The following is a 25121-nucleotide window of genomic DNA, read 5'->3' on the forward strand; positions in this document are numbered from 1 at the left end:
AGGTATGTCAACTGTACATCAGGGCAGGCCCCATGGCCAACGTACTTGGCTAACCCAAAAGGTACTCAGTGGCATTTTTGTGGACTTTTGTTTCATTCTGCTTTGTTTGGGCATTTTCTGAGCTTTCAGTCTTTTGCTTGCTTGTTACTTTTTATTTGGGGGTTGTTGTGCTCCTTGTTTTGTTTTTTGAAAGAGGAGAGCAACCCTGGGTGGATGGGGAGGTGAGGAAGGTCTGGGAGGAATCGGGAGAGAGGAAAAACATAATGAAAATGCATTGTTTGTAAAGAATTTTTAAAATTAGTCTTGTGGTTCCAGGGCCAAGTAGTGTGATGTTTTATACATTCCCCCAGCCAGTCATTCACTCACTCACTCCATCCGCAGGGTGTCCTACATTGAGTTCCGTGCTAGACTCTGAAAATATGAAGAAAAGTGATTCATTGGCCTTTGCCTTCCATGATCATGGATGCTAACCAAAATTGAGATCCAGGAGAGGAGGGAGCCTCTCTTGCCTTTTGGCCTTTGTCCTGGCCATGCAGTGCCTACAGAGGCGCCAACGCTGGGTTCATGGCCCTGGGGATGCTGCAGTAGCATTACCCAAAACATTTCTGGAAATCCTGTCAGAAATCCTTGCAGAGATCAGAGAACACTTCGTCTTAACAGCAGACTCAGTGGTCTGAGAGCACTTTCCTTACAGGGAGAACGAGCTCTATTTTTTTCAAAGTGTTCAAAAATATAGAAAGTACAGATAAGTTTGTACCAAATATTTGAGAGTTCTCTGGATGTAAATGAAGAGTTGACAGCATCAAGCCCTTTACTGCTTTTGCTTGGGAGATTTTAAGTTAGGGAAAGGGAATTTTTACTGAAAAACAAAGTCTCTGTTCTGTTCCCTCACGTGACCGATTTCAGGAGGCTGAGGGGTGTGTGTGTGTGTGTGTGTGTGTGTGTGTGTGTGTGTATACACGTGTGAATGTGTGTGTGTACACAGGCATGCATGCTTATCCATAAGCGGTGCATTTTGTGTGATCATTAACATTCAAACAGGCCCATTAGATTATGCATCGTCAGCTTGAATTAAATATGAGGAAGGGGGCTTGGGAATATAGGTCCACGGGAGCACTCCTGCTCACTTGTACCTAAGTGAGGCCCTAGGTGCAATCCGGGGTGATAACTATAACGTCTTGGCTATGTTTGGGGGTGCCTTCTCAAATTGTTCTGAGAACACATGCCAAAAGAAGTTCTGAAAGTGATTTCAGAAAGACAGCTTTATGTGGGATTATAAAGAACAATAGTCGTTTATATAATATATGCAACCTGATAGTATTATCCAATCAGTCCTTAACATTATAATCTTGCTGCTCATTTCCTGGAGTGGCTGGGCAGACATTAAAAAAAAAAAAAAAAAAACCACTTTCTTTATTTCTCCCTCAGCTGGCTGTACCGAATGATGCATTTGAGATCTGGATCTAAATCACAGTAACATGTTTATTTTTAACACACGTTTTAAAAAGCACCCAGTACAGATGTTTGTCTCCGTGCCCTAGGACTTAGAAAGATCTGTCCGTTCACAAAGGGCTTGTGTCTGCTCAGCAGTCGGTTTGGATGTTTTGCCTGGGTAACAGAACCATCACCCCTGCGCTCTGGATGTCTGGTCTATCTGATGCACCGCAGCTCACACCAGAGAAACTCAGAGGAGTGACCATGGGTACGGATGCTTTCTTCAAAGGATTCTGACACACACACACACACACACACACACACACACACACACACAGAGGTTTTTTTCTGTGTAACATGAATGTTCAGTGAAGCTAACCACTCCTCATGAACATGCTCAGCTGGGCCCAGGTTGACTGAGGAGACTGGAGTCCTGCAGGTTGAACAATCCTGCACTAATTTACACCACAGTGAGTGTCCTTTCCTTATGTGAGTGGGGACAACTCAGGCTCAAGGTCCACTGGCAAAGCAGCACTCCATATCCTGCTAGTTAAAATGAATGTCTCAGGCCTCCATTGCAGCTTTTGTTTCTAGACATGAGACTGCCCTCTTCCCTTTACCATTATGGTTGGATATTAGTGGATAAAACCCACCAATATCTTTCATTCCAAATCACTGTCCGTTTTCACAGTATCCCGTAGAAGGGCAACTACACTGACCAATTCTGCAATCAAATGTTATCTATTTTATCTTGTTCTCTACTTGATACTTTCATTCAGATCAACAGAATTTTTTTTTTATTCCTTATGAGTTTTCTAGGCATTATATGAGATTTAAAAACAAAACAACACATCTTGTAATTCATTCGGATCAGGCAAGCTAACATAAATGAAATGTTAGAGAATATAGACACTGTTGTTTTGTGCGGCTGGATGCAGGTGAAGGGTAGAACCCAGCTTGAGAGAGGCTGTGGCTCTGGGGTGCAAGGGCACATTTCTGAAGAGGTGAGATTTCAGCCAGGCTCTGAAGGACAGAGCTGTGGCGGACACTTGGAACAGGTAAGGTGAGAATGATTGTGAGCAGTGTGAGAATGTACTAGGGGTTTCCTGAGCAGGGTGGTGAGGGAGCCGAAGCCCTTCTGGTATGAAGAGATGTTTGGGATGAAGAAGGGATCTGATTTATAGACATTGAAAGGGACCCAGTGGGACTTGAGAAGCAACTAAGTGTATATTCACTCACTCATTTCTGCATGCTGATGTGACGATGCCTTGCACTGTTCTAAGAATGGGTGGAATTGAGAATAAGCTAGGTTGGGTTCTGTGTTAAAAGAAGAAATATTCCAAAGAGGAGACAATAAATGAAGCATTAACTGAACAATGATGTGTCAGTTATACTAAAGGCTATTTAAAGATATGAAAGGGCATATGAGGCATGGACACTTACAGCATGCCTAAACTAAAGTATCTGAGAGAGCATCTCTGGGTGAGAGTGTGAGAGGAGTAAATAAGATGCAGATCACAGCCTTAGAATCACAGAGAGATCAAGAGGCAGCAGAAAAAAGCCCAAGCATTATTAAGTGGAATAGAAGTAAGAAGTGAGCGTGGTTCAGCGTGCAAAGCACTTGCTACACATGTGTGAGGACCAAAGTTCGGATCCCCAGTGAAAGCTAGGTAGGCATGGTGGTCCTCCTGTAGTCATAGGACAGGAGGCAAAGACAGGAATCTTTGGAGCAAGCTGGCTAGCCAGTCTAGCAACCAGAGATCCTGCCTCAATTTATGATGTGTAGCATGCACACAAAAAGCCTCCAGTGTCAACCTGTGGCCTCTTAATTTTATTCATGAACATTTGCAGCATCCATGCATATGGGCATATGCAATCACGTATGTACACACACCTCACACAATCTTGGAACAAAACAATTCCATTCTACTACACAGAGCAGCAAGGAATGGAAGCAAAGAGACTGGGGGAAGTGGTATGGGGTAGGTGAAACTGATAGGGTAAGAGCAGAGAACTGACTGGAGGGAGAGAGAAGAGGCAGCTGGGGCTGACTTTTGGTATAGTGTAGGCCACTTACTGAGAGGAGAATCAAAATATCTCCATAGTTGGATGTACAGGTGTTTATTGACAATTTAAAAATATTTATTTATTTTATGTATATGACCACACTAGGGCATCAGCTCCCATTACAGATGGTTGTGAGCCACCATGTGCTTTCTGGGAATTGAACTCAGGTCCTTTGGAAGAGCAGTCAGTGATCTTAACCATTGAGCCATCTCTTTATCCCTATATTGACAATTTTAATAGAGATGAAAATGTCTGAACATAAGTAGGTTTACAGGATGATTAAAAATTGAATTGGGGATGAAATTTAGCTGATGTTTGTAGTCCTGTCACTTGGAACATGAAGATAGGAGAATGAGGAGTTCAAGGCCAGCCTGGGCTACACAAGATGCTGTTTAAAAAAAAACACAGAAATTAATTGGGAACACATGAAGTCTAATGTGTTTATTGACATTCCCTGCAGGTTTATTGTATCCAAGAGAGGTTGTTACTGGCTATTTTCATGTGAAAGTCTGCATGTCATATATATTTATGCTCATAAAGAAAAGAAAGCTTTAAAAAGACCTTGATAACATTTTAAAAGGCAAAAAATTATATTATGACACTGCTTTATTGAAAAATAAACATGTAAATATCTCTCTGTGACAATGACCAGATGAATAGAAAGATGTGTCATAAGTGTTATCCCTGGCAGGTGAGATTGTTCAAGGTTTTGACTTGTATTCGGGGCATGCAGATATGATGCTCTCAAGGGTTTCTTCAAAGTCTTGTACATTTAATACCATCCGGATTCCTCTATGGACAAATGAGATAAAAAGGTGATAGGGATACATTTATGAAATTGTAATTTTCATAATTTAAATTGAAAAGTTAGTTTTGAGAGGATAAGTTTGAATTTCTCTTATAGGGCTTTTCTTTAATAATCCTGCCCTGGGGCTGGTGAGATGGCTCAGTGGGTAAGAGCACCAGACTGCTCTTCCGAAGGTCAGGAGTTCAAATCCCAGCAACCACATGGTGGCTCACAACCATCCGTAATGAGATCTGACTCCCTCTTCTGGAGTGTCTGAGGACAGCTACAGTGTACTTACATATAATAAATAGATAAATAGATAAATAAATCTTAAAAAAAAAATCCTGCCCTGACCAATTCAGATGAATGTCAAGAACCCACCATTTCCACAGGGCAGTCTGAGACACAGTCTTGATGTTTGAGACTTAAGTCATGGACAGTGTTGATTAGGAAGTCATCTTTGAGGTGGGAATAGGAACTGCAGGATAGATACATTTGGGGGGAACCATTGATATGGCCCAGCAGGTGGCACATGCCACCAAACCTGATGAAATGAGTTCAGCGCCTAGGATTCATTTGGTAGATAGAAGGAACCGACTCCTGCAAGTTTTCTGACTTTCATTGTGACACCCACCTACCCACCCAGAATACCTTTTCTTCTAGAGATGGACAGTAGGAAAAGAAAAGGAATGGGCTCAGAACACGAGCCATACCAAAAGAGAACTGTGAAGAGGAGGAAGCGCGTGGCCAAGGTGTGGCAAACTGCTGCGCGCGCTAGGAAACGGAGCTGGCGCAGCAGTGCACGGCCAGGTGCCGGATTCCAGGGGTGAAGCAGGAGCACTGGCTTTCCCTTGTTGGTTCCCGGAATCTCCAGAGGCAGCAGTTTTAGGAACTGTTCGAGGAAGTCAGGTCTCACAGGGTTGGAGGTTGAATCGATGCAGAGGAAACGGAGGAAGCTGACCGAGGCCACTCCTTTTAAACATCTGTACAGACAGAAAGAAGTGGGACAATGGTAACCAGAAACTCCAAGGAGGCTGCAGCGTTACCCAGGCAGAGCACCACCCAGAGAGGATGTTCGGGAGTGAGGAGGAGGAGGTTCTTCAGTCCATTAAGTCACCAGGTGTGGATGAAGGTGCTTAGAGTACTTGATGCTGGCCAGTGAGTAACGAAGGCTAGCGTTTGTACTAGCATCGAGGCTTTAAAAATCTGGCTTTCATGATGGCGTTTTCTAATGAAGTACAATGATAAACATTGTGCTTTACGAACATTCATCTCCTCATTACCTTCCCTTGTCTTCTCTCTTCACTTTTGCTGGGCCCCTTCAAACATCTGCTTCCCCTGCCTCTGCCTCTGCCTCTGTCTCTCTCTCTCTCTCTCTCTCTCTCTCTCTCTCTCTCTCTCTCTCTCTCTCTCACACACACACACACACACCTATATTCTTCCCATGAAAGAAAATACGCAACACTTGTCTTTCTTGTCCCAATACACTCTTCTTGTGTAACCCTCTCTTTGTTCCTTTCTTCCCACACAGCCCCCTCCTACTTTCACAGCCCTAAGAGTTCTCACGGCAAGTCATAATGTTCTACTTATCTGTCTTCTACGTAGGAGATTCTGAGACATGACACTTTCATAGACAGCATTTCCCTTAGGAATGGGGTACTTATTTTGGTTTTCTTATGTTTACATTTAGCTTCCCGAGTCTGGAGAGATGGCTCAGTGCTTAAGAACACGGGCTGCTCTTCCAGAGGACCTCGGTTTGATTGCTAGAACCCACACGGCACCTCACAATCATCTATAACTAGAATTCCAGGGGACCTGTCTTAGTTACGTCTCAATATGCTGACAAATCACCATAGCCAAGGCAACTTTTAAAAGGAAGTCTTTAATAGGGTTTGTGGTTGCAGAAGGTTGGAACCCGCCATGGCAGAACAAAGGCACGGTAGTGGCAGAACAGCTCAGAGATCACATCTTGATTGGCAAGCAGGAGGCAGAAAGGACACTGGGAGTGACACAAGTCTTAAGAAACCTTAGAGCCCAGTGACATGTCCCCATCAACAAGGCCTTATCTCCAAATCTTTCCCAAACAGTCCCACTAACTAAGGACCAAGTATTTAAACACATAAACCCATAGAGGCCATTCTTGTTCAAACCAGCACAAGAGCCAATGCCCTCTTCTGGCCTTGGTGGACACCAGGCATGGATGTCAGACACAGACATACATGGAGGCAAAACACTCATAAGAATAAATAATCTTGAGAAAAAACAATAAACATATCTTCCTGTGTTTGAGGTAGAAAATGACAGTACTTTTTATTCTGACACACACTTGTGAGTTCATGTGTTTCACTGTTAAGAGTCCTAAGTCCTGGAACATGAAATCGTTTGATTTAAAGAGAAGTGTTTTCAGATATAATTGAGCTAAAGTTATCCTGTTAGGCTAGTCTCAAATCCCATCACTGGTATCCCATGGGAAGAGCCTCGGGGGTGTAGAGGCAGCCATTGGGATGACTGAGGCACAGTGGCTCTGTCAAGGATGCCAGACAGATGCTACCAGATGCAAGAAGGCTTCTTTGTGGCACCTTCCCAGCAGGTATGGCCTGGCTGACACTTTGTTTCAGTTGTTGTCCTCCAAAGCTGTAAGAGAATAGTGTCTATCATTTTAGGTCCAGTTTGTGGCAAATTTCTGTGGCTGCCCTAGGAAACTAATACATTCTAAAGTTTTGCAAGTTAAAACAACAGCTGTTTTTTTTTTTTGTTCGTTTGTTTGTTTCTCCTATTGCAGCAGTCTGGCTGTTTGGGTCGGGCCAGCTGCACAGCTCTTCTGCAGGTTTCAGTTTGGGGGAGTTATGTCACAGTTACTTGGTGGCAGGGGTGAAGTGGGAAGATGGCCTCCTGCAGGAGTCCAGGAACTTGATTCTGACTGTTGGATACCCTCCCCCCATCTCCCAGGGTCTCTTGATCACACCTAGCTTTCTAGCATCCTTACAAGGAGCATGAGTATTCTAAGAGGACCGGGTGGAGGGTTCCTGAGGCTTATGTCTGGAACTGAGCTTTGGTCATCTCAGGACTCAAGTAGGATGATGATACATGATGCCTGGCCCTTTTACTCTATCATGTAGGCTATGGGAGAGATGATCCTGTCCCTGCTATCACATATGCTAGGGGGAAGATGATCTTGTTGCCATGACAACCTTCAGATGGTATACGCTGAAGGTCTTACCTTTCCCTGTTCACATCATAGTACCCATTTTTTGGGCAGGAAGACTGTGAATGGGTGGCACTGACTCCCTCAAAGACACCAGTGAGTCAGCCTTTGTGTGAGACTCTTTGGTCCATGGGAGACATCTTTGTGTCTGGAAGAACAAATCATAGCTCTGCCTGGAGGCAGGTGAACACACTTAATAACTTCTTAGGCTTCTCTTTAACCCTATAATTACCCTGATGGAGCCCAGATTGCACAGCTGTCTGAAACAGAATGGAGTTTAGGGGCATCAGAGAGAAAGAGGCCTGAGAAGTGCCATAGTCGCTCAAAAGATCTGGATACGGGGCAGGGTTAGGCTGGAATATGATCAATAGCTGCTGTGAGCAACAATCAGACTGTATGTAGAGGGGTTATCTAGTTTTTCTTTTCATTTTTATTTGTTGTTTTTTTTTTTGAGATAGTTTTTAAAAATATAGTCCAGGCTGGTCTTGAACTAACTTATACCTCAGGCTAACCTCAAATTCATAGTGATTCTCCTGATACTATAAATGTGCTGACATTTTAGGTGTATGCTGCTCTACCTGACTCTGGTTTTTGTTGTTTGTCATATTGTATTGTATTGTATTATATTGTATTGCTTTCTTCTCAATAAGAATCACAGTGTTTGGGTTCATGAGATCCCTCATCAGGTAGAGTTCAATCCAGGAGATGACAAGAGAAATGATTCCACAGAGTTGTCTTCTGACCTCCACACATGGCACACATGCGCACATCCGTGCACACGAGTGTATGCACATACACACATATATGAGCGCACACACGGGCATTCGTGTATGCACAATGGGGGGTGAATTCAAATTCAAGCACTTGGCAGTGAGCATACATACGTCATGGTTCATGTGTCGATGTCTGAGGACACATTAGGAAATCGGTTCGCTCCTTCCACAGTGTGGGTTTGGAACTGGAGCTCTCAAGCTTGAGAGCAAGCAAGCACCTTTACCAGCCTCACCATATGGCCAGCCCAGCTGCTTCTCTGTAATGCTCTGCTGTGTTGTGGCTTTCAGGTTACTCTGGCATCACTCAGCAGGTGACTAGGATGGTGACATAGTTCTTAAATTCCTCAACTTGAAAATAGTGTAAGAAGTTTCCTTTAGGCTGCTAGTCAGGACTGCTCCCAAGGTCTGTTGATACAGGGTGCATGTGCTGGGGAGGTGGAGGGGGGCAGTGGATGGACAGGGGGTCATGGTACAAGCCTAGCAGCCAGCTCCATCAGCCACTCATCTCTGTGAAAAGAGAACCTGAATCTTAGGTAGACATCTGTGTCATGGATTACAGTCCCAGGGAAGGAGCAGAGTGTTGTCCTCATGTATAGGCCTCCCTCTGGTTTGCTGTTGGCTGAGAAATAACAGGGGTATGGTCCGCATCACAGGGTCTGGGTCAGGTCTACAGTCAGAGGCTCATGGAAATGGTGCCTAAGGTGCTGGAGAAAAACAGTGAGGATTCAAGATGGATTTGTAAGTCAGGAGTGGATGACCAGATTGGGGAGGGGACAGTTCAAATTTGATTACAGTCAAGAATGCCAGAAGCCCCAGATGTAACTCTAAAAATCACACCAACTGCTCCGGAACCAGGTACTTGACTGTTCTGTTTTTGTATTGTTTGTTTGTTTGTTTTTCCCTTAGAACATCTGAATTTAAAATGTTTTAAGGAAACCCTACAACCCTGAGATGTTTCTTTTTAAAATATTTGTTTATTTGTGTATTTTACGTATCTGAGTGCTCTGTCTTCATGCACACCAGAAGAAAGCATCAGATCCCATTACAGGTGGTTGTGAGCCACTATGTGGTTGCTGGGAATTGAACTCGGGACCTCTGGAAGAGCAGCCAGGTACTCTTAACCACTGAGCCATCTCTCCAGCCCCTCACTGAGATGTTTCTAGCAGCTTCTCTGAGATTGATTTTGAGTTCCTACTTGCCAGGAGAGGGAGCCTGGAGTACTTACCTGAGAGGAAGAGACATTCTAAAAGTTCACTCCTGAGTAACTTTTGCTATAGCCTGTTTCCGGTCTGCGACAAGAGAGCTGAGATGAGAAATTGAATCACTTAGTGTCCATGACTGGGTCTCCGTGGGTTAGCTGGCTCCCGCTTTAGTGACAGTTGAGTCACCTGCTGCTCAGTCTTCCCAGCTGGTGATAGATGCCACAGTGATAGTAACAACCACAGAAAACTGTGTGGCCTCCTGAGTCAGAATCCAGGGAGGCAGACATGCTCCTGCCAGCTCCGTTGGCACTCAGAGCAATGTTTGCAAGTTCTTTGCTTTCCTCCGTCTTGGTTTTTACCACCTGTAAAATAGAGACAGTAACTCTCCCAGCTCAGAGGGGTCCTGTGATGTAGGTCTGAAAATGCTGCGAAGAGGGGAGCACTGAACATAGTGATGAGGTACCTGTAAGATGGGTTTGTTTCAGCTGGGTGTTATGGCATTCGCCTTTAATCCCAGCACTCGGGAGGCAGAGGCAGGCGAATTTTTGAGTTGGAGGCCAGTCTGGTCTACAAAGTGAGTTCCAGGACAGCCAGGGCTATACAGAGAAACCCTGCCTCAAAAAAAATGGGTTTTTTCTGTCATTATGTAATAAGGTGATGTGTATAGAAACCTGACCTACAGCAAGCAGAGGGTCGAAACAGGAAGTCGATTAATATGGACATGTCAATATACCAGAAATGGAGTATGTAAAAATGTCAAGATGACAGCCACCACAACATTAGGAGCATACAGCAGTTGTAGTGTCATGTCAACACACTGGAGGTTGAGGCAAGAGGATTCAAAGTTCAAGGATTCATAGCTGGGGCTATGCAGTGAGAGCCTTCCAGTAAAGAAAGAAAGAAAAATATTTCACTTCACTTATAAATACAGCTAATATTTACAATGGGCATATGTATACACATGAATATAGAAGCACATTGCTTGTACTTTGTTGTAAATTTTGATGGAAAGACATTTAAAGGAAAAATGAAAATTTGGATGTTAAATTTCTCAGGAACGCTGATGTTCTGAGGACTGGAAGAGATGAAAGATCCTAACTAAAGTTTCCTAAAAGTACCTTTATTGGATGGTTTTAGTTATGGCAACTCTTATAAAGAAAAATATTTAACTGGGGCCGACTTACAGTTTCAGAGGTGTACTGGCTAGTTTTGAGTCAATTTGGCACAGCTGGGTTTATCACAGAGAAAGGAGCTTCAGTTGAGGAAATGCCTCCATGAGATCCAACTGTAAGGCATTTTCTCAATTAGTGATCAAGGGGGAAAGGCCCCTTGTGGGTGGGACCATCTCTGGGCTGGTAGTCTTGGGTTCTATAAGAGAGCAGGCTGGGCAAGCCAGGGGAAGCAAGCCAGTAAAGAACATCCCTCCATGGCCTCTGCATCAGCTCCTGCTTCCTGACTTCCTTTGGTGATGAACAGCAGTATGGAAGTGTAAGCTGAATAAACCCTTCCCTCTCCAACTTGCTTCTTGGTGTTTGTGCAGGAATAGAAACCCTGACTACAAATAGAGGTTTAGTCCATTATCACCACAGTAGAACATAGTGGTATGCAGGCTAACATGTGCTGGAGAAGGAGCCGAAAGTTCTACAACTTGATCTACAGGCAGCAACAGGAGACTGTGTGTCACACTGGGCATAGCTTTGCCCGCCTCCACAGTGACAAACTTCCTCTAACAAGGCCATACCTCCTCCAATAAGGCCACACACTTGCAAATAGTGCCACTCCCTATGGCCAAGCATTCAAACACATGCATCTATGGGGTCATAACTATTCAAACGACCACAGAGGGCATCATATGAATTATTCTAGCTATTTTCAAGAATCTATAAAGCAGACATTTGTGGGCAACTTATATATGCTTGAAGAGAATACAGTTATATAGAATATGAGAGGAGAAGAATAATCATCTGTCTAACCCGCTCTTAGCCTTGTGAGCTACAATCATGCCTGGGATAGCAAGACACGCCCACTGGTAGTGTAATGGTAGCATGGACATTGTGGGAGTAACCGAACATTTTATGATTGGATTTAAGTCCTTCAGTACAAGACGAAAAAACAAAGCCAACACCCAAAACCTGTGACTAGACAAGTCATAGGCTGTAGGGGAAAAGTTCACTACTATGATTCTGTTAAATGGATATGTTATTAAACTGATTCCTAGTAGCTTACCATCACACCCGTAGACTAATGTGTTTCTTAGCCCTCATCAGCAAAGCTCCTTATTGCAGCAGATGACTATTAGTTCAGGCCATGGTGCATAGAGTAATAGACTTAGGAATACTCAGCCCTGAAGGTGACCTCTGGGTCCTACCCCACTTTTCCAGGGCTCAGGGAGTATTGCGGAAGAGGAAGGGAAGAGCAAAAGCCAGAGGTGGTGGGTGACTACAAGGACACGATGTCTCTGGACACAGCAGGGCATCCACACATATGGACCCACAGCAGTTGTGACAGCACACACAAGACCTGCTCAAGCACAAGCCTGAAAAACAAGACCAGAAAATAAGGATGGTGAGAGGCAGTCAGCAGGACGATCCACCCCAATTCAGGAACTCTTGGCAGTTGATAGGTTCTGGGAGAAGAAGGGTCTGTTTTCCTTAAGAATGTAGCCCCTGGTGAGGCAACCACACTGCGGTGGAAGGTCACTCATCCAGGCCCATATGGGCTGCATACATCGTACTTGATAGGTTTGGGGAAATGGTGCCGAGTTGTGCGGGTAGTGAAGGAAGGTAGATTTGGGAAGGATTGGGAAGGGGAATATGATCAAAACTATTGAATGAAGTTCTCAAAGAACTAGCCCAAATCACTTAGAAGAACCATTAATTAATTTTGCATAATTTCTTCTTTATAACCAAAGCTGTACACTGGTTAAATTTAAGCCTTGATGTCTTTATGGTGTTCTTAGTTATCATATTCACTCATGAGAGACTCGTTCCTGAGTACCAATGTGTGCCAGACACCATTAGAGTTTGGTATGAAAAGCTTTCACGAATCTCCTACTTGAATGGTGACGTGTCCCCAGTACCAGATCTATACCCAAGGTAATATCAGGTAATGATGCCCTGTTCCTTGTCCCTTCTCTGTTAAGTAGAGAGATAATAAGATAATAGTCTATGATGTTGATATGGGATTGCAGAAGTTATTTGCATTGTAAATTTTTTTTTTTTTGAGACAGGGTTTCTCTTTGTAGCCCTGGCTGTCCTGGGACTCACTTTGTAGACCAGGCTGGCCTTGAACTCAGAAATCTGCCTGCCTCTGCCTCCCAAGTGCTGGGATTAAAGGCGTGCACCACCACCGCCCGGCACATTGTAAGTTTTTAATGAGTATTATTAAATTTGTAAAAAAAATCATTAAATTCTCACAAGGAAGAAATCAGTGAACTATTTTACATTCAAAGAGGGTTTTCTCTGTGTCTTTCAGTGTGTCTCAGTCTCTCTCCTTGTCTCTGTTTCTCTGAGCAGCATTTTCTCATTTGCAAAGCTGTCTCAGAGAAATGTCTGTTCTTGTGTAAGTTTTTATCCTGTTAGATCAGCTTAGAAGGATGATTGCCAGCCTCCAGGTTGTCTCTGAGAAGAAACTGGGACCTAGGCCTACCAAAAATGAGAGCTCAGCTGTGACTTGTTTGCTTCCTTGCTTTTTTTTCTGTTTCTTTTTCCTCTTCTCCTTCCTCCTCCTCTGCCTCCTTTTGAATTAAAGTCTTGGAATATGGCCCAGGCTGGCTTGAATTGCCTCAGCTTCATCGATGTTGTAGTTGAATGTCCAAATCTCAGTAAAAAGGTTTTTGTTGTTGTTGATGATGCTGGTGTTTGTTTGTTAAGGTGGGAGGGGAGAGAGAGAGAAAGAGAGAGAGAGAATGAGTGAGAATGAATGAATATGAATGAGAGAGTTCAGGTTGGCCTTGAACTCACAATTCTTTTCTTAAGTCCTGGAATTACAGGTGAATCCCACCCTACTCAGCTGTTAACTGTGGCCTCTCATTTATTTTCTGTTTTACTGAGAAGTGAAAATGTCAGCTGTGGAAAGGTCAACTATACTTTGTCTTCACTGATAGGGAAACCAAATCTAAAGTAGGAAACGCTGAAAGGAACCAGGGGTATAATTCAGATAGAGACATTGAGTGGGTTCATTATTTTCTTAAGACCCTGACATTTATTGGGGGTTTCTTGTGTCATGTATGTGCATTACAGTGTATGATCCATAACAGCCTAAAACGTGCCTTCACTCCTTGCAGGCAGAGATCTCATCTCACTCAAGACCTGAACACAGCACTGTGGTCAAACCCAGGTGTGGCTGAGACGAAGCTGTGATTTTTTATATATATAAATTTACTCTTTAATCTTTTTTTTTTTTTTTTTACAGTCCAGACTTTATCCCTTTCCCAGTCGATCCTCTCTCTGTTCAACATCCCACACCTCCCCACACCCCAGCCTCTACTCCTATCTCCAAGAGGATGTCCCCACCCCAGCCCCTACTCCACCAGACCTCCCCACTCCCTGGGGCTCCAAGTCTCTCGGGGGTTAGGTGCATCTTCTCTGACTAAGTCCAGACTGGGCAGTCCTCTGCTGTATATGTATTGGGGGCCTCATATCAGCTGATGAATGCTGCCTGGTTGGTGGCTCAGTGTCTGAGAGATCCTGGGGGTCCAGGTTAGTTGAGACTGCTGATCTTCTTCTAGGGTCGCCCTCCTCCTCAACTTCTTCCAGCTTTTCCCTAATTCAACCACAGGGGCCACCAACATGGTACTCACTAACTCACTAATAAGTGGATATCAGACAAAAAAGTACAGAATACCCGGGATACAATCCACAGAACTCAAGAAGGCTAACAAGCTGAAGGGTCCAAGTGAAGACGCCTCAATCCCACTTGGGAGGGAGAAGAAAGCAATCACAGGAGGGGAGTTGGGGAGGGAGGGAGGGACCAAAGCTGTAATTTTAACAACTATTTTTGCTATCACCAACTATAGGAATCAAACAGACTTTTTGGCTGAATTGAGTTTTTGTCGTGGCTGTCTCTTGGGGTTTGATTGTGAAGTGCCCTTCATAGGCTCTTGTATTTGAACACTTGGTCTCCAGGTGATGGTGTTGTTTGAGAGGACTGTGAAGCCTTGGGGAGGTGGAGCCTTGCTTGCTACAGGAAGTAGGTCACTGGGGATGTCCATAAAGTTTTCCAGCCTGGACCCACTTCCATTCTTGCTCTGCTTCATGGCTGCAGGTGAAGTGCACCCATATAGCCTCTGACTCCTCTGCCTGGCCTTCCCTGCCCTGATGGATTGTATTCCCTGAGAGTGAACACCACAGTAGATCCTCCTTCCTTAAGTGAGTAATACGCCATCCATGTATTGATGTTGTTTTTCCAAATGACAGAAGATATTCAGTTTTACCTCAGACGGTCAGAGGACTAACTGTGGGGAGAGGTGGACTCCGTCCTCTCTGAATGAAGCGAGAGAATCTCACAGCTCCTGGCAATCTTGGAGAGGTCTCTCCTTATAGAGGCTTGGAAAAAAAAAATCTAAAGCCTTGGAACCAACAGACTTTTTGGCTGAAACAAGTTCTTGTCATGGTTATCTCTTGTGGTTTGAATGGGAAATGTCCTTCATATGCTCTTGTATTTGAATGCTTTGTCTCCAGTTGATGCTGTTGAATTCCTGTGTGAAAAACAAATGCAGTTTTTATCACTATTGCTCGGTAGTACAGTTTGAGGTCAAGGATGGAGATTCCCCCAAAAGTTCTTTTATTGTTGAGAATAGTTTTTGTTCTCCTGGGGTTTTTTGTCATTCAAGATGAATTTGGAAGTTGCTCTTTCTAACTCTATGAAGAATTGAGTTGGAATTTTGATGGGGATTGCATTGAATCTGTAGATTGCTTTTGGCAAGATGGTCATTTTTACTATATTAATCCTACCAATCCAATTCCATCTTCTGAGACCTTCTTCAATTTCTTTCTTCAGAGACTTGACATTCTTGTTATACAGACTTTCACTTGCTTAGTCACACAAAGGTATTTTATATTATTTGTGACTATTGTGAAGGGTATTGTTTCGCTAATTTCTTTCCCAGCCTGTTTATCCTTTGAGTAGAGGAAGGCCACTAATTTGGTTAAGTTTATATCGAGCCACTTTGCTGAAGTTATCTGGTTTAGGAGTTCTCTGGTGGAATTTTTGGGGTCACTTAAGTATACTATCATATCATCTGCAAATAGTGATATTTTGACTTCTTCCTTTCCAATTTGTATCCCTCTGACCTCCTTTTGTTTTTTAATTGCTCTGTCTAGGACTTTGAGTACTATATTGAACAGGTAGGGAGAGGGTGGGCAGGCTTGTCTAGTCCCTGATTTTAGTGGGATTGTTTCAAGTTTCTCTCCATTTAGTTTGATGTTGGCTACTGGTCCGCTGTATATTGCTTTTGCTATGTGTAGGTATGGGCTTTGAATTCCTGATCTTTCCAAGACTCTTACCATGAAGGGGTGTTTGCTTTTGTCAAATGCTTTCTCAGCATCTAATGAAATGATCATGTGGTAGCGACAAAAACTGTATGGTATTGGTACAGAGACAAGCAAGCATATCAATAGAATAGAATTGAAGATCTTGAAATGAACCCACATACCTATGGTCACTTGATCTTTGACAAAGAAGCTAAAACCATCCAGTGGGAAAAAAGACAGCATTTTCAACAAATGGTGATGGTTCAACTGGAGGTCAGCATGTAGAAGAATGCAAATCAATCCATTCTTCTCTCCTTGTACAAAGCTCAAGTCCAGGTGGATCAAGGAGCTCCACATAAAATCACATACACTGAAACTAATAGAAAAGAAAGTGGGAAAGAGCATCAAGCACAATGACAGAGGGGAAATTTTCCTGAACAGAACATGAATAGCTTATGCTCTAAGATCAAGAATTGACAAATGGGACCTCATAAAATCACAAAGCTTCTGTAAGGCAAAAGACACTGTCAATAGGACAAAACAGCAACCAACCAATTGGGAAAAGATCTTTACCAATCCTATGTCTGATAGAGAGCTAATATCAAATATGTACAAGGAACTCAAGAAGTTAGACTCCAGAGAACCAAATAACCCTATTAAAATGGGGTACAGAGCTAAACAAAGAATTCTCAACTGAGGAATACCAAATGGCCAAGAAGCACCTAAAGAAATGTTCAACATCCTTAGTCATCAGGAAAATGCAAATCAAAACAACCCTGAGATTTCACCTCACATCTGTCAGAATGGTTAAGATCAAAAACTCAGGTGACAACAGATGCTGTCAAGGATGTGGAGAAAGAGGAATACTCCTTCATTGCTGGTGGGATTGCAAGCTTGTACAACCACTCTGGAAATCAGTTTGGCGGTTCCTCAGAAAGTTGGACATAGTACTACCTAAAGACCCAGCTATACCACTCCTGGGCATATACCCAGAAGATGCTCCAACATGTAATAAGGATACATGCTCCACTATGTTCATAGAAGCCTTATTTATAATAACCAGAAGCTGGAAAGAACCCAGATATCCCTCAATAGAGGAATGGATACAGAAAATGTGGTACATTTACACAATGGAGTACTACTCAGCTATTAAAAACAATTAATACAAGAAATTCTTAGGCAAATGGTTGGAACTAGAAAATATCATCCTGAGTGAGGTGACCCAGTCACAGAAGAACACACATGGTATGCACTCACTGATAAGTGGCTATTAGCCTAGAAGTTCAGAATACCCAAGATACAATTCACAGACCACATGAAGCTCAAGAAGAAGGAAGACCAAAGTGTGGGTACTTTGATCCTTCTTAGAAGGGGGAGCAAAATACCCATGGGAGGAGATACAGAGACAAAGTGTGGAGCAGGAACTGAAGGAAAGGCTATCCATAGACTGTCCCATCTGGAGATATATCCCATATACAGTTACCAAACCCAGACACTACTGTGGATGCCAACAAGTGCTTGCTGACAGGAGTCTGTCTCTTGAGAGGCTCTACCAGTGCCTGACAAATACAAAGATGGATGTTCTCAGCCAACCATTGGACTGAGCACAGGGTCCCCAATGGAGGAGCTAGAGAAAGGACCCAAGGAGCTGAAGGGGTTTGTATCCCCATAGGAGGAATAACAATATGAACCAACCAGTACCCCCAGAGCTCCCAGGTACTAAACCACCAACCAAAGAGTACATGGAGGGACCCATGGCTCCAGCTGCATATGTAACAGAGGATAGCCTTGTCAGACATCAATGAGAGGAGAGGCCCTTGGACCTGTGAAGGCTTGATGCTCCAGTGTAGGGGAATGCCAAGACTGGGAACTGAGAGTGGGTGGGTTAGTGAGCAGGGTGAGGGGAGATGGGAATCAGGGATTCAGAGGGGAACCGAGAAAAGGGGATAACATTTGAAATGTAAATAAAGAAAATATCTAATGAAAAAAGTAAAAAAAAAATACAAAAAAGAAAGAAAAGCAAAGCAAATGCTGTCTTGACTGTGAAGAACAACAACAAAAAATGTGTTTTCAAACTAAGGATCCCTAACCTTTGCCCTAGCACATCATCAGACTAGAACAAATACTTAGCAACACTACTGCCTGGCCTCCAGGGGCACAGTCAGTTCAGGGAAATAGTGCAAGAAGCTAGCATTTTTGAGATGAGAAGGAAAATGTTTTGGCTAGTGGGAAGTCCCCATGTCTGCATTTCTGAGTAAGAAATGCATCTCCATGTACATCTGACCCTGCATGACCAGGGCGCATTTCTGACCCTGACCCTAATGTTGCTAACATTAGGACTCACCTTGCAAACCCACTGAACATGAGTTCCTGGGGTTTTGCTGTTGTTGCTGTTGGTCGGTTGGTTGGTTGGGTTTTTTATGTTTGTTTGTTTTTGGTTTTTTTTTGTTGTTTTGTTTTGTTTTGTTTTTTAATCTCAGAAGACATAATGTGGTGAAAGACGTCCTAGTTCTCAGAGTTGAGTTCTGGTCTCTGTGTGCCACCAGTTTAAGGATCGTATCAGCACCCTAACAGTTCATTATTTGCTAACTGACACTGTCATCTCAAGCGTCCCTGGGCACCCTATGAGTGCCACTTTTAGGTCCACCTCTTCCCCTGACTCCCATTCAAGGGCTGCAGATGAGGTGCAGGGTATGTAGCACTTGTACATCATGTGACCTGAATCTCGAGAGCTGATACCACATGTGTTTCTCACCCTGCCCCTTGGGAGCTTCGGGCTCACAACAAACCATTCTCTGCAGCTCCCATCCTCAAAGATGGCCTGTTGGGACCTCCTCCTGCAAACCTTGATTTGATCTTTAATGGTAGCTTTCAAATGTTTGTACCACAGGTGATGGAAGAAAATATATTTTATCCAGTTCTCACTCTCTCTGTCCTACCCACCTTCCCTTGCTCCCCCCCTCCCCACACAAACACACATCGTTTGGAGAACAGTATTTAACATATACTATATTCAGTGTACTTTGATCTAATGTCAAAGCTTATATTTCCCCTTTACACACATAGAATACTCCCTTTTTACCTTAGTACTTGCCTCAAGTTTCAACATGTGACTGGTTACTAACATCCCTCACTCGCTCCCAGTGGACTGTAAATTTCGGTAGGGTAGAATCGGTTCTACCAGGACAGACCTCCAGAATACACAGGGCATCTGGGTTTTCAGATCACTGGTCTCTTTGCTCACACCGGGCAAGTTGATCGTTCTGGATCATCCTCCTTTCCCGAGGTTGGTAGCTGGTTTCCAGGGTTACCTCTGAGGCCTGGGTGGCCTCTGAATTGTTGCTCTGTCTATGGTGCTGTGAGCTATCTTCAGTTAGCAACCTGTATTACGTAGCCTTCTAGGATAAATCCTTTTATAGTAGGTAGCTCATGAAGAATCCAGAAAACAACGTCTTGTAATGAAGTCAGAGTCTTGAACACTGATGATTTTTTTTCCCAAAGCCCCAGGGCGGCTGACCTCTGCCCCGCTGTAGGCTGACATCATTTGCTGTACGCTGTGAATGAGGAGGAAAAGCCCGTAACTTTGTTTATGCAGATTACTTTTTGTCTGACAAAGCTGCAGGAGTAGAAGGAGCAGGAGGTGATTTAGAAGATTGCTTCCGTATGGTGAGATGGCATTTCTTCAGGATGATCCCAGTCTCCGAGTGCTCATGCTTTTGTATCTGGAGGTGTGGACCCGTGATTGATAAGCAGTTTCTCCATTTTCAAATGAGACCCTCAAGAAGCCCAAGAAAATTAGACAGAAGGTTATACCATGGAGGGAAAAATGAGATTAACATTCTTTCTTTCTCTTTAAGACAAACATTGACATTAATAGTCCTTAAAAACATTGAAAATCCCGGGGAGTCAAGATGTCGGGTTCCAAGTATAAGCCTGCGCCCCTGGCCACTCTCCCCAGTACCCTCGACCCTGCCGAGTATGACGTGTCTCCGGAGACCAGAAGGGCGCAGGTCGAGCGCTTGAGCATAAGGGCCCGGCTTAAACGGGAGTATCTGCTTCAGTACAACGACCCCAAACGCGTGTCGCACATCGAGGATCCTGCCTTGATTCGCTGGACCTATGCAAGATCAGCAAATATTTATCCTAATTTCAGGCCCACTCCCAAGAACTCACTTTTAGGAGCTGTGGCAGGGTTTGGGCCCCTCATCTTCTGGTATTATGTTTTCAAAACAGACAGGGACAGAAAGGAAAGACTTATCCAGGAAGGAAAACTGGACAGAAAATTTAACATCTCCTACTAAGTTTGGCAAGGATGACTATTCTTGCATAAATAAATCTATTAATTAATCACCGAAAAAAAAAAAAAAAAAACATTGAAAATCCCATGTAAATTATAGATGTTGAGTATTTAATAGGTTGGGGGTTTTTGATGTGGTGTATTTTGTTTATGTGTATATGCACATAAACGTGTGTGTGTGTGTGTGTGTGAGACATTAGGTGTCTTCCTCAGTCACCTTCTACTGTATTTTTTTTTTTTTGAGACAGCGTCCCCCCTGAAACTGGAGCTCACGTGTGGGCTAATTCGGCCAATTAGCTCCAAGAATCCCCCTGTCCTGTACCTAACGCTATTAATCTGCCTCCCAGTGCTAGGACCATGGCCTTTCCATTACGACACCCAGCTTGTCTTGTGGGTTCCAAGGATCCTTGTATGTGTGGCAAACATTTTACCAACTGACCCTCTGTTCAGAGGCTGGTTGGAATTGTGCTGAGGAGGCCTTGCTGTGTGGTATAGACCAGGGTGGCTCAAACTTGCAATCCTGCCTCAGTCCCCTAAGTTCTGGCATGATAGACAGACACCAGCATGCATGGCTAAAAAGGTTTTACATTTTCATATTTTCCAGTTAGAAGTTATTAAAAATATTTTCATTCTTAGGTAGAATAGACCTTTATACATTTTTAAATGTTCATATTTGATAAATGCAATGAAGTTCTTTTTATTCACCATACTCTTACCTGGAATTTTCTGCTTCATTTTAAATTGTGTTTAAAGTCAGGAGAAATAGGAAATGATTTTTTATTTTATTGTCTTTACTACTTCCACACTTCACTACTTTAACTGAAGAAGCTTTTATTTCCTACAGCAAGCCTTTGGTAGTTTTTGTTTTCTTTTTTCTTTTCTTTTCTTTTTTTTTTTCATTTAAAAAGCTTAAACTAGTTTCACAAAGTGTCTGTTTGAAAAGTGCAATCTTCCTTGGGCAATGATTTCCAGTCTACCTCCAGCTGGTAGAGTCACTGACTCTAAATACAAAATGTCTAATTGCTTCACTCCCTAGTGCGTACTGCACTAAGAGTTCTTGATGTTAAACAAGGAGAGTTGCTTAAACAAGATGTAGAAGCTGCGTTGAAGCCCCAGTAGATCCAAGAAAAGAAATTGCATTAAGTACAGTGCAGTGTCTCTGATAATTTGGAGTAGAGATCCTCATTTGAGGTGATGGACAGTTGAACTATGGTGTCACTACCACCTAAGGTATGTGTCCTCAGAGTTTCAGAAGGGCTCAGTGCCCTTGCTTTGGATCTTGTCTCTGCTGTCCTTGAGCTGTGCCTCTAGAACAAGTTGACATCTCCCTTCAGTCTCCCACTTTGAACGTTCAGTGTGGCCTGACTCCTTACTGATTTTAGTGTGTTAATTTTGTCTTCCTTCCTTTCTGTAGCTCCTTTGTTCTTTTTCCTTAACCCCCTTTAAAGCCAGCTCCGCTCCTCCATCCTTCAGCTTGGTTTGGTGTGTGGCGGGTCAGTTCACTGAGTTACTGGTCATAGATTTAATTGCATTTTTACTGAGGTCATGCTGTTACAACAGGGTTGCTGCCTGAGGAAGTGGAGCCAATTCTTTGAGGCCGAGGCTTATGAACAGGCTCAACTTGTGGACGGGCATTTTGGTGTGGCCGTACTGCTGAATCCTGGGTAGCTGAGCGAGGTGTGGGCAAACATGGATGCACACTGTAGGACAAGGATTGCCCCTACATGAATGAGTTGGTCACAGGAGGCCACTCTGTCCCACGTGGAAGCCAAAACCATTTCTCAGTTCTTTCTTTGTACTGATGTTGCTGCATTAAACACCACCACCCCCCACCCTCCACCACCACCCCCCGGCCTGGGACTTCATGGGATGGTGGGAAGTTTCCCAGAATCTTGGATCACTGCTAAAGGACTGGCAAACATCCAGGTCCCGAGATAGCCCAGTGACATGAAGTTGAGGGTGTGCTGCCTGCAGCAGAGCGTTCGCCCCATCCTCAGCTTGCTACACCGAGTTCCGATGCCCGACAGTGAACCCTCTGCAGCAGTGAAGAAGTCACTGTGCAAAGCCCAGCCCGCCTCAGACCACAGAAGACGATTACCTCCCAGAGGTAACCGAAAAGGGAAAACTCGGCGTGTCTCATATACTGCCAGCACCATGCTGAAGGAGATTTAATGTGTGATATTAAGCCTTTCTTCTCTGTTAGACTTGGCTTGAGTGCATCACATCTGCCAGCCTACATTTAGCCCTTCAAGGATATTCTTTTGCCTTTAATTGTGGCATCTAGACAGTCAGCGTGAAACCGCTGTGAAGCAGTCGCCGGCCCAAGGGTCAGTCCTTCATCTTTAGAATATGGGCGGTGATAAGGAGAATCTGTGTCCTGAAACCATGTGCACCCCTGTCTGTCCTCCACAAGTAAAGGTCTTTCCTCTGTCATGTGTCCTGGCGCAAACATTTACCATGCCTGCAGGAACATTTGGGGCTCTAGGCATGCGGGCACAGGAGGCCTGTGCTGTTTAATATTAAACCAACAGGAAATGACCCAGGCTCATGGGCTACTGCCCTCATAGGGCAAAAGAGGAGAAATTAATTGCTTTATAGAAATTCCTTTCTGTGTTCTGTAGAGAAAATGTTTCCATTGGGCCTAAATGACCAAAAGGAGTAGTTTGGGGCTAAATAGCTTTGACATTGTGTCCTGAAGGAATGAGACAATTAAAGAAACTAACTTCCTCTGAGAACAACTATTTATAATAATTTATCTGCACAACATGTTTCCAGACTTCATTGGCCTGGGGCTCCCTGGAATTGCCCGTGTGTGTGTGTGTGTGTGTGTGTGTGTGTGTGTGTGTGTGTGTGTGTGTGTGCAGGGTCTCTCATTGGCCTGGGACCCTCTGATTCTACTTTCTACTAGGTGGATCCCCCTCCCTGGCTCTGGGAATATAGGCTCGTGCTAGTGAAGTGTCTGTTTAGATGAATGCTAGTGATCGAATTAAGGCCCTCCCTCATGTTAACATGGCAAGCACTTTACCCACTGTCCGTGCTCCAGTTCCCTTCTTTTTCCTTTTCTGTCTTTTCTTTTCTTTTTTCTTTAATGCTTTCCCATGCTTCAGGAACAAGAATTACCTGGAACCCCACCCCCTCACCCCCAAATGTATGCAGGTACTGCGATTGGAAGGAAAAACACATTTGAAGGACTTAAGGGGGAGAAAAGTCAGTTTCAGAAACGGGGTCAGTCAAGAGGCAGAGCTAAGAGCTGCAGTGTCCTCCCAAGGATGTTTTCATGGGGCTTGGAGACCAACAGCATCTGATATAACACACAGTCAAGTCAGAACAAAACCAGGGCTGTCCAGCGAAAGGTCACCAGTGGTTTTATCTTGAACAGCTACTGCAGAACATTGAAGTGGGGGTAAGGAGGGCAGAGGGGAGTGGACAGAGGCGTGTAGAGCCTGCTTGTCAGGGGAAGTGGGTCATGCTGACTTTGAGGCATGCTGCCTGTGGAGGAAAGGTTTCTTATGGGAGTGGGGGGGGTGGTCATGGGATGCAGAGAGGAGGCTGGGCGTAGAGTATCTTAAGATAAGATGTGAAACCCGGGGTAAGGAGCCATCTTGAGTTAGGCCGTAGGTACCTCCTCTTCCTGCCTTTGCCCACATTCCAGGAAAAGTATTCGCTGCAATAACAGATTTTTTTGGACCTCAGAGGGTTCACTGAATTTCATGATGTTTGGCATCTATCCATAGTTGAAACAAGAAGAGACAAAATTGTACACCCGGAGAACATCAGAGCTGCTGAGAAATGACTCTCCTGTAATTTTTTTTTTTTTTGAAGCCTGTGCCCACTGCTGACATGGGTGTTTGCATTACCCTTGGAGCATATTCCACAGTTATTTACCCATGAAGGATTAATGATACTGAAGCCGGGTTCAATGGCTTCGCAGCAGGCTAAACCTGTTCTTTTCAAGGGTTGGGAAAGCCTTCACATGCCTCGCTCTCTGTCACTGATCTCCCAGGGAAAGGAAAATACCCAAAGCCCAGCTCCTGGGACAGGCTTCTCTGAAGTGTTGCTGGAATGACTCTCCAGCAGGGCTTTCCTTTCTTCAATTACCTGTAATGTCTTGTGCAAGTTTCTTAGCCTTTCCTGGCCTCAGTTTCCCCATTTGCAGAGATGAATCTTTACCCTGTTTGGAGCGTGCAAAGCTTAAATGAGCTCATCAAAACAGTCCTAGTTAGACAGCAAGTACTCTAAATTATTACTGACGTTCTTTTAAAAAGTACTGCTTAACATTTTCTATATTTTTAAATTAGAATATAATGGCATCATTCCCCTCTCCAAACCCTCCACGTACATACCTTACTCTTTCTCAGATTCATGCCTTTTTCTTTAATTATTGTTATACATTATATAAATATGTATTATTTATTTGTTTCTATATATTTCTTAAATATATGACTACAGTTTTCTTATTCTGTATGTTACACACACACACATATTATAATTTCAGGGCTGGCCACTTGGGATTAGATAATCAGTTGGGGGTGGGGCTTCCCTTGGGAAGACTATTCTTCTCTCAGTATTCCTTAGTTGTCTGTAGTTCTTGTCTGTAGCTTGCATTCTTAATTACTGTAGTAATAGTAGGGATGGTGGTAGACTCTTCTGATTTATAAACATGATAAATAATCTCATTACTCAGAATATGAGATTTTAAAGGTACACCTAAAAATAAGAATGGAACTTGGCTAGCACCTATGGTCTGAGAACCCTGGGGCCATTCTTACAGCCGTGACAGTTTGGGGGACTCTTCCATTTCTCTCTCCTCCACTGCTGGCCCCACTGTGGCCATTTACCTCAGGACTCTTCTCACTGACAGGTTCTCTGGCCTTACCGCCTCT

The 25121-nt window shown here is 43.8% G+C and overlaps 2 protein-coding genes across 4 annotated transcripts in view; both read left to right on the top strand.

The window, feature by feature from the left end:
* Nucleotides 1–25121, top strand: part of Dock8 (dedicator of cytokinesis 8) — a 203112-nt gene that overhangs the window by 13969 nt on the left and 164022 nt on the right. The window contains exon 2 of one of the 3 annotated variants that reach the window (XM_011247397.3): nucleotides 14734–14837. The exons of the other annotated variants lie outside the window; for them this stretch is intronic. The gene's annotated coding sequence lies outside the window, so the exon portion shown is untranslated. The remainder of the gene's footprint in view (nucleotides 1–14733; nucleotides 14838–25121) is intronic. 3 annotated transcript variants of the gene reach the window in all.
* Ndufb4b (NADH:ubiquinone oxidoreductase subunit B4B) lies at nucleotides 19819–20289 on the top strand. The gene has a single exon (XM_001478443.6). The coding sequence runs from the start codon at nucleotides 19853–19855 to the stop codon at nucleotides 20240–20242; it is 390 nt and encodes a 129-aa protein (XP_001478493.1). The 5' UTR covers nucleotides 19819–19852; the 3' UTR covers nucleotides 20243–20289.

Source organism: Mus musculus, chromosome 19 (genome assembly GCF_000001635.26).
Source record: "Mus musculus strain C57BL/6J chromosome 19, GRCm38.p6 C57BL/6J".
In the NCBI taxonomy this organism is placed as follows: Eukaryota; Metazoa; Chordata; class Mammalia; order Rodentia; family Muridae; genus Mus; species Mus musculus.